At 30.5% G+C, this 10,576-nt stretch overlaps 1 protein-coding gene across 1 annotated transcript; it reads left to right on the top strand.

Moving 5' to 3' along the window:
- The first annotated feature begins 513 nt into the window (after positions 1-513).
- Positions 514-1,300, top strand: LOC120179217 (LOB domain-containing protein 15-like). Its single transcript, XM_039184868.1, has 2 exons — positions 514-816; positions 896-1,300. The coding sequence occupies exons 1-2, from the start codon at positions 529-531 to the stop codon at positions 1,298-1,300; spliced, it is 693 nt and encodes a 230-aa protein (XP_039040799.1). The 5' UTR covers positions 514-528.
- Positions 1,301-10,576: the final 9,276 nt, after the last annotated feature.

Raw genomic sequence — 10,576 nt, 5'->3', positions numbered from 1 at the left:
GATAAACTTATAAAATTTTAAAGAAAAATAGTTTATAAAATTTTAAAGAAAAATAGTTTATAAAATTTTAAGAAACAAAAATAAATTATATATATATATATAAGTTTTTAAATTTTCAGACAGTAATCCCATCAGCCCCTCGATTCAACTTTGACGGTAGGGATGAATAATTTTTTATGTTTGAGGAATAAATTTTTAAAATTTTAAGAGAGAACTTTTAAAATTCTAGAAGATCTGAAATAAATTATTAATAGAAACATATAAAAAAAATAAAATATATAATAATTTGAGAATTTTAGGGGACAATTGTCCCAGTGATCCATTTCGATCCATCCTAACTATAATTAACCCTTCCTAGATCACGTTGCCTTTTAATCGCCCTTTCCCCCATTTTCATGCTTCTTTTACTCTCCTTTTTCAATCCAACAACTCCCCTCCTTTAATCCGGGGAATCCCACTACCATGCTTGAATGTCCAGAGACGTAAAAATCTTTCCTGGGTTAGTCCAATTAACAGAACAATCTTCCTATGGAAGAATCTGATGATTCAAAAACCGATGTATCTGTTATCAGGGAAAGAATTGATGAGACAGGGAAGAATATAAAGACAGATGCATGTTCCGAAATGGGGAGGAGACGGTTGTTGGGTCCTCCAGGGACCTTGAACACCATCACACCTTGTGCCGCATGTAAGCTCTTGAGGAGAAAGTGTGCCGAAGAGTGTCCTTTCTCTCCTTATTTCTCCCCACATGAGCCGCACAAATTTGCCGCCGTTCACAAAGTTTTTGGTGCAAGCAATGTCTCCAAGATGTTAATGGTAAATTAAACCTTCTTTTCCTTTTTCTGATGGCCGCCAAGTTCAGTTTCTTATGTATGCAGTTTTATGGGCCTTACAGGAGGTGCCGGAGAGCCAAAGAGCCGATGCGGCGAACAGTCTGGTGTATGAGGCGAACTTGAGGCTAAGAGATCCGGTTTATGGCTGCATGGGTGCAATCGTGACTTTGCAACAACAAATGCAGACCTTGCAAGCCGAATTGAACGCTGTAAGAGCTGAGATACTGAAATACAAGTTTAGAGAAGTTACTACTACTTCTAGTCACACTCAGGCTGCTGTGATTTCTGCTGTTGGGGCGGTACCAATTGCTGCTCCGTCATCTCCTCTTCCGCGAACTCCTCCTGTTCCGCCACGGCCTCTTCCTTCCATTGTTGTCTCATCATCTTCCTCATCTTCCGCATCTAATTCTCTGTATACATCGTCAACCACAGCAACCGGATATAGTAACGTTCCATATTTCGACTAATTCTATAAGCTATATATCCGATTCCCCCCCCCCCCCTTTATTTCAAGTATTTGCTATCAGATTTCCAGTTTTCGTCTTTTTAAAAAAAACTTATAGCAGAGTAGTAATCTTGTTCCATCTTCCCTAGCACCCAACTTTCATAGCTTCGTCGTTCAAGCTGCAATTTGTTGTTTACTTGGTTTCCCGAGTTAAAAAATGTAGTGAAAATGTCAACCCATTAATTGTTGAAATGAGAAGTATGGGGCATTTCCCATTGCCAGCAAATGACCACAAAAGTCAACACCATCCGCCTAGGCAAGAAATTCAACTACACACGGGAGGCGTTCATGTTAATTACAGTGCAGTATAGCTATTTTCCACAAGAAGAAGGTGGACAAGATCCTTCATTGATTATCACACGTGCAGGTAACAAGATTGGAGTTTGACTAAGCTTCTATTAGCATGGATTTAAATTCGAGTTTTTGGTTGAATTGTATTTATCACCATTACGAATATTATTATGGTCATTGCAAGTATCGCAGTTATGGAATAATAATTTTATTTATACAGTATCGTTATCACTCTATTACGATCCTTATTCTACTCACGGGCCACAATTTAAATCCATGAAAATTTCTTATTGTATTGTAAAAAGGATAGGAACGTGTGCAGGGGAGACAAATAACATATGCTGCCTCATGCAAATCCTGATCCTCCCATGTGAAGTTGAAAGCTTGCAATTAATTTGGAATATTGTCATAAACTCATTTTTCTTCCATGTAAATTACCTTGTTTCCAGTGTCCCACTTCTCGAGATTTGAGTTTGTGATGACTTTATATTAAATTTGCATGCATCGTTTTGATAATCCTCATAATTAATTTCTACCGAGTCATAGAAAATGATAACCAGATTTTAACCCTAAAATCCCTGGGCTACTCTACTGCATTTCTGAAATAAGGTTAGAGAAGATATCTGACTTACTCGATATCCTGTCTTTATGTACATGATAGTACAGTTTTAACTTGTAGAGGTAAACAGCATAAAAATGCTAACCAATTTAAAATTGGTAATTTTGTTATTGAATTTTTTATATGATCCCTAAAGTATCCATAATCTTATTTTATATTTAAATACATTTGAACTCATAATTTTCAAATTGTTATAATGGTAGTTTTCTCATGGATGAAATTGAAAGGTTATGGTTTCCTTGGCCAGTGGAGCTCAACAAGATCGACGAACCCTAGAAAAATATGAATAGCCCCCTCATTTATATAATGTATAATATAAGAAAGAAATGTAGATGATAATAAAATATATATAAAATACCAAATTAAAGGACTTTGAAATTGTGATGGTATTTAGGGAGGTAAAAAACTGACCCGATTTTAAAATCGGTTTGAATTAAAATTGTTTGTGATCTGAGACAGTGATGATCTGAGTTCGATTTGAGTTTGAACTGATGTTGGCCTGAATCCGAGTTGAATTTGATAATTTTGGATCTTAACTCGACATGCACCAGACCGAAAAATGACTTGGACTCTAATTGAACCTAATAATGTCATAACTGAACCCGACTTGCATCTGATCTGATATGAACCCGAACCCGAAATCAACCTTGTAAATAACTAATATTATCCAACCTATTATCATCGGATCTGTAATTGATTCAACCTGTATATGATCTGACTTGTTATTACATTGATATGATTTTGATCCTAATTGATATTTACCTTACTTGTAAGTTGTAATTGATGAAATTGTGAGATTATAAATTCATGATAATATAGTGTGACAAAATAAGTTTTCCCTATTCAAGGTACATGATTCACTATGATCATTAAATTAATTTATTTACTCTTTATATTTATAAATTGTAATCTATAAATATACTTAAAATTCTATTAAATTGATAAATTTGATTGATAACGTTAATAAAAATGATTCTTCACAATTTAGAATAATTTATTAATTATAATTATTAGATCAATATATTTACTTTCTATATATTAATAATGATTATTTGGTTAATAAATTTACTTTCTATATTAATTACAATCATTAGATTAAAAGTTTTAATTATAACCATTAAATTAATTTTATTAAATGATTATTTTATTAATTATTAAATTTATTACATTAGAAATTGGATTATATAAAATGATTTTAAATACTAATAAGTTTAAATCGTTATTTTGATGTAATAATTGATTAATAATTACTTTACTTGTAAGTTGTAAACTTTTAATTGACAATTGATATTATAATACGATAAGTGATAGAATAATTCTTCACCGTTTGAAGCAAATGATTAGTTATGATCATTAGATTAATAAATTTATTTTTATAATGTAATATATGAATAAATTTGATAGTTTAATTAAATTAATAATTTATGGTTGATATATATAATAAAAAATAATTCTTTACCATTTAAGGCACATAATTAATCATGACTGTTATAATAATAAGTTTAATTATGACCATTAGGTTAAAAATTGTTCTTGTATATTATAATAATAAATCGTTTATATTTTTATATTACTAATAATAATAATTTTAAATTATTAATTCTTTTATTTAAATTATTTTTGATAATGACTCATTTATTTATTATTAATTTTATTAGATTATATAAAATGATTTTAAAATATCAATATGTGTGAACTATTATTAATGAGGTATGGTGTAACATCCCAAAATACGGGTTGGTGAACAAAATTGTAAAATTTCAGAATATGGTGATTAAAGTATAATAGTTTAATAGTTTAATGATTTGTTTGGAAATATTTCCTAAAAGTTATAGTAATTATCCAAAGAATTAAAGGACAAAATGGTCATTAGACTTGAAAATTATAATTAAATGATATATATATATGGATAAGGATGGGAGATTTTCCAGAAATCTCTTCTCTCTTTTCTTCTTCATTTCCTCTTCTCCACGTGTGAAGCCAAGCAAAGGTGAGTTTTCTCTTGAGCTGATTATGTGCTGAAATTTAAGTTTAGTTTTGATTATTAGATGCTAAGTAAGATTAAGGAAGGATTAATTTGCTTTAAAACAACAAAATGAAGAGTTTATGAGGATTTAAAGATTTGGAGTTTTTGAATGAAATATCGAAATAAAGTTTATATTGAGAATTGAAAGTTGAATTTGACTTGTCATCAAGTTAATTAAGGGATAGGAAGTGTTAGAATAGGAATTTGAACATGTTGCAAAACTAGAATAATTTTTGCAATTACATAGGAATGACTAGATTTGAAGTTAAAGAAGTGATTATGGAATAGAAATAAGTTTAAGTATGTGTATTAAAGTTAGGAGTATTAAAGGAAGTGAAATAGGAAGGTTTGAGTTGAAAATTGATGATTTTCGAGCTTAGAATACAATTTCTGGGTAGAGGGAACCGATACCCTATGAATGGGAATGGATTCCCCCTCTTGAACGAAAAATTCCAGTATGTTCAGGGGGTATCGATTCCCCTGGGGGGGATATCGATTCCCCCCTAAATGAAAATATAGAATTTGATTCATTAAATCGGTTTAAGTTATTAACATCAAGTTTAAAGTTTAGGCTTCTGATAGTTGTTTTGAAATGATATATTTATGTAGATATTGAGCCTAAACAAGTTCCGGAATAATCAAAGGATTATAATCGAATCAAATCAAGGCTAAGGTGAGTGCAATTTAAATTGTACTTATGTGATTGATCAAACATTGGCTTGCGATGAGTCAATGATAGAGTTATTATGGTAAGAAGTAACTTATATAATGTTATGTGATTACTACATGTGCATTAGTACATAGAAATGGATGTAGGTTTATATGTTACATGATTTACATGCTTACGTGAAAAATGCAACATATGATATTAGATATATGTTTACACAAACATGTGGTATGTGATAGAAGAGAAGGAACATGTGATTATGAGATCCATGATTACACGTACATGTGATACGTGACTGAAAAGAAAAGATATGTGTTTATAAGAAAAAGAATATGAATAAGTAATGTGAACCGTTATAAATGATAATGCCCATGTTATGTGATATGAGAGCTAGGGGTATAGTTGGCATGCCAAGGGTCAAGGGTTTACCTATGTTCTTCGGGACATATGGACTGTTTACCTATGTTCTTCGGGACATATGGACTGTTTACCTATGTTCTTCGGGACATATGGACTGATTACCTAGGTTCTTCGGAATCTATGGACTGGTCCTTCGGGACATTTATACGAGCTGTTGTGACAGCATAGTGGTGCACAACCTCAATGTACTCACATACCTTAAGTTCTCAAAAGTATACATGGGCTAATACATGGTCCTTACAGAGAGTAAATAAATAAATTGATTTGCTACTACGTATGTTTTGTTGTGAAGTAGTATATGTGTTCCATGGTATGTAGAGAAATGTTCGATATATGTATTTATACGATAAAAAGGTACTAAAAGTACTTGTATTATCTCATGTTATCATGTATACTGAATTATATGCGACTCGATTGAATTCATAGATTGAATGTTTATATTTATGAGAAATGCATTATTATTATGTTTTTGCTTCACTAAGCCTATGACTTAGCGTGTAAGTGATTTACACGTAGGTACTGAGAAGCAGAAGGATCAAAGCTAAGTTCATAGTAACAACATATCTCTGCTCAAAGACCAGATCAGAAGTAAATTACACAGTATGTATTATTATGTGATAAATAGGTTGGCATGTAAATAAAGTAGGTAAATTAGGTATTTATGCTCTGATCGAGTTTTGTAATATTTTAAACATATTTATATAAGTACAAATGCAAAGAAATGAACTGTTAAATTTTTACGAGTGTTATGTACAATTTACGAAAATCACTGTAGCAAGTTACTGTATTACTGTTCATATCGTATTTCACCGTTCATAAACACGTTTTTATCTCAAAATTTTATACCAAACATAATTGAATAATACATGATTGTATTTTCTTAATATAAATTCAAATGTTCAGTTATTTTACAAGAATAAAGGTTTTGAAAATGTCAATGTGACATCTCGGACTCGTATCCAGGTCGGGTACGGGTTGGGGTGTTACATATGGAGTAAAGAGATACGAGAAGATTTCCATTTTAAAATTTTACTAAACTTTTAAAAACTAGGGAGGTATTAGAGAAGATAAATGATTTCATTTTAAATATTCACTAAAATTTTAAAAAGTATGAGTGAAGAGATGGATCGATGGGGCAGTCGCCTCCTGAAATTTTAAAATTATCATATATTTTTTATTTTTCTATGTATTTTCTATTGAAAATCTATTTTCGTCCTATCAAATTTTATAAGTTCAAGTTTAGCCCCTGAAATTTTATATGTTCAAGTTTGTCCCTTAACAATTAACATAAATCATGTATTTCTCTCTGCTTTATATTATATTATAGATTAACATTTAATCAAAGCTTATGAGAAAGTTTAAGCTTTTAAACGAAATCGATATTTATTTATTTTTAATTATTGTAATTCAGTCTAATAGTTTTCGTAGGTTGATTTTTTTTATTCATGGCATGTATATATGTATAATTTATCAGTACATGATATGTATTTATATATAACTTATTAATTCTCGGTATTTATGTATAATTTATTCATATATACATGTATGTATGTATATATGATATTGATACATGTATGTAGGTATGATATACGTACATAAATATCTATATATATTCATGCATACATACATCCGTGTAATGCATACAACATACATACATGTATATATTATATATACATATGTACATGTTCTACATGTATACACACTACAGTAAAACTGGTTTTTTGCGGCGTTTCTTTACCTATAGCGGCGTTTACAAACGCCGCAAAAAGCTCCGCTAAAGGTCGCGGCATTCGTGAAGAAAAAACGCCGCAATAGGTGACGATATATAGCGGTGTTTGTTCACCAAACGCCGCAATAGGTGTTGATATTTAGCGGCGTTTGTATTAGGTGTTGATGTTTAGCGGCATTTTTCCCACAAACGCCACAGTAGTTGTTGATGTTTAGCGGCGTTTTTATCGCAAACGCTGCAATAAGTGTTGAGATTTAGCGGCGTTTTTTTCCACAAATGCCGCTAAAGGATTGCTATATACCAGCGTTTTTAGGATACAAACGATGCTAAAGGACCGGTATATAGCAGCGTTTTTTGTTACAAACGCCGCTAAATAACACATAATTTAACCAATTTAAAAATTATGTTCGATTACCCCAAATCTGTTATTTCAACCTGTTCCATTATCCAACAAACAAAACAGCAATAACATCAAACTATATATCCATAACAAGCAACATCAAATCCAATATAATAAATAAAAATTTTCATTAACGTAATATAAGTTCAGTTAAACACGGTTCAGTAACATTAATAGAATGCTCATAACATAAATGAGACTACGAAGGTGGATTTTGAGGTTGCGTTTTTGTATCATCACCATCATATCATTGAGTCGTTTTTCAAATTCTTTACATCTCTTCTGATATGTTGCTTATCTCTGTTCTGTTGCTGCCTCTCTCTGTGCTGCAACTGCTTCCACTGCTGCTCTGGCTGCTTCCATTGCTGCTCTCTCTGCTTCCCTTGCTTCATTTTTCGCTTTCAAGTTAGCCATTTGTTGATCCATCTCAGCCAACTTGTCTTTTAAACGACTAACTTCTAATTGAGAATATCGAGCCTGTGATGACATGTACTGTGATGAACTGGATTCAAAATATTTGGTGGGAGTAACGAATGATCCTTGACAGCGCACCCGGCCATATCTTTCAGGACCCAAAACGTTATTAATATCTTGGTTTTCAATGTCATCATCATTAACAATACCTTGACTCGAAGCAGTAGCATGATACTCTTCCTTTTTCTCCCTCAATTTTTCCTAATAATAAAGTGAATAATTAATTAAAATAAAAAATGTCATCGTACAAATATTTCGTAACATTGTTTTTCAAAACAAAAATGATTTTTTAATTTATTTGGCAAAAAAAATTGATTTTTTGAAATCTATTTTATTTGGAGTCACCAACGACCTTTGGGTTAGGTATGTCGAATATCTAAAAACTTCTTTGAAAACAATTTTAAGAAAAATCATTTAAAAAAATTAGTATGTGTTAACCAATGATTCATTTTTGAGGGCTTGGGAGTCGGTTATGCGCGGGGAAGGATTATCACCCCCACAGCTAAGAGTGAGCAAAACTCTACTCGAAAAATCATTTTTTTCAATTGAGTTATTCGAGTTGAGTTGTTTGAGTTATTAGAGTCAACTCGAATTATCAATTTGATTTTTGAGCTCAAGATGAGTTGATATTTTGGAATTTCAGTTACTAGAAAAACTAAAAATTTGACTAAATATTTTGACAGTTTTACGATTTAGTCACTGATTATTATTTCTTCAATTACTCATTCATTTTAAGTTCTTTTTTACCAAATTTGAACCACGTGCTTCTAAACCATTGCAGAATTCATACATAATTTCAATTCCTCTTTTTGATAAATATTTTTTAATTTTTCAATTTATTCTCTCAATTTTTCATATTTTCCTTAATTTTCAATTCATTATTTATTTTAAGTTCACTTTTACCAAATTTGAACCACATGCTCATACACCATAAAAGATTACCTATGTAACTTCAATTTTTACTTTTTTTTATTAAAAATGTACTCTCTCTCTTGTATTTAGTCTCATAACTTTGTATTTTACTCAATTTGGTCTTTTGACTACAATTGTTAGCAAATTCTTTTTTCCTATCAATTCATTGGCTCCTTTATACACTCATCAATATTTTACCCTCAAAATACTTTCTTTAAAATATAATATTATGAATATATGCCATAATTTTATATTACATTTGATATATTAAATAACGTTATAATGTGAAAAGAATATATATATCTTACATGATTAGAGAAAGTCAGATAATTATAACAATTCCTTACCATAATACTACAAATAATTATAATAAAAATTGTATAGAAACTCGAATAACTCAACTTGAATTTATTAAACTTGACTCGACTCGAAAAAATTTCAAGTTAAGTTTGAGTTATAAAATACGATTAGTCAACTCGAATAACTCAAAACAATTTTGACTCAACTCAATCGAACACTCACCCCTACCCACAACACCAGAAATTGGTACTTTGTCGCTTATACATTGTCGTGGTAGTGGAATTTGTAGACTCGAGTTGAAGTTTAAAATGTGATCATTTTATCAAACATTGATTAATTTATTTTGAATTATTTGTTAAAGGGAAAATCCTCATTCTGAGAATAAATCACGAGATTTTCTCATCCACCAATAGAAAGTCTATCATGTCTATTTCTTCTCTATGATAGAATATCCCCTCTTTAAAATCACCAGATTTGCACAAATTGAATAATAAATACGATAAATAATAGAGAATTAAAAATTTAGACATGCCATCATAGAAGATAAAATCACTTTATATTATAAAAAGTAATATTTTCATTAAAAATGTTTGATTTATTTCAAAATCACTTTTCGCTCGAATGTTATATTGAATCGTACCACTTCGATCAAGTAGTGTTCGCACCCATTCTACAATCTATGTTCTTGAAAATATTCAAGCGAAAGACATTAAAATATTAACAAACAAAATACGCATTTAGTGATTTCCAAAAAATATTAATTCAAAAGAAATAAAATATATACATAAACATAAACGTGTCAAAAATATATTAAATAAATATATATATAAAAGCACGGGGACAAAAATAAAATAATAAGAGTGCAGGGATTATATATGTAATCAAACCACCAAATCCTAAGTACTAAACTAAGGATAATGACTAAAATAGACACAGAAACATATTTAAGGTCTAAAAGCATACATTGAAAATTTTTAATAAAAGAGAATGAAAAAGGAATGAAAATAAAGCAAACCAGGAGATGAAATTAAAATACATGCATTAATGTAATAACAAACTTATAGGGATGAGAATGAGATGAAAAAGAGATATAAAGGTGAAATCAGAAGAAAAGGAAATTTCATTCAATAGCTAAATTGAAAGTCTTACACAATTAGGAGGCTTCACCACTCAAATAACTCGTTCACCTAAACCGTGGGTTCTCCAGGGGCCAAAATGACATCGTTGCACAGGTGGTATAAAAGCCTCCTTTTAAGCCTTAAAACCCTAATATAACATTTTCTTTCTTTCTTTCTTTCTTTTTTTTATCTTAAAAGAAGTTGAGAGAGATTTTAAAAACTCTCTCCCAAAACCCATCGACCTTCTTCAATCTCCAAAATCTATTGGACATCTACCGCAAA

This window comes from Hibiscus syriacus, unplaced genomic scaffold, assembly GCF_006381635.1.
Source record: "Hibiscus syriacus cultivar Baekdansim isolate YM2019G1 unplaced genomic scaffold, ASM638163v2 tig00112408_pilon, whole genome shotgun sequence".
NCBI lineage: Eukaryota > Viridiplantae > Streptophyta > Magnoliopsida > Malvales > Malvaceae > Hibiscus > Hibiscus syriacus.
The sequence above is the reverse complement of the archived record's forward strand: the minus strand, read 5'-3'. Positions and strand labels throughout refer to the sequence as shown.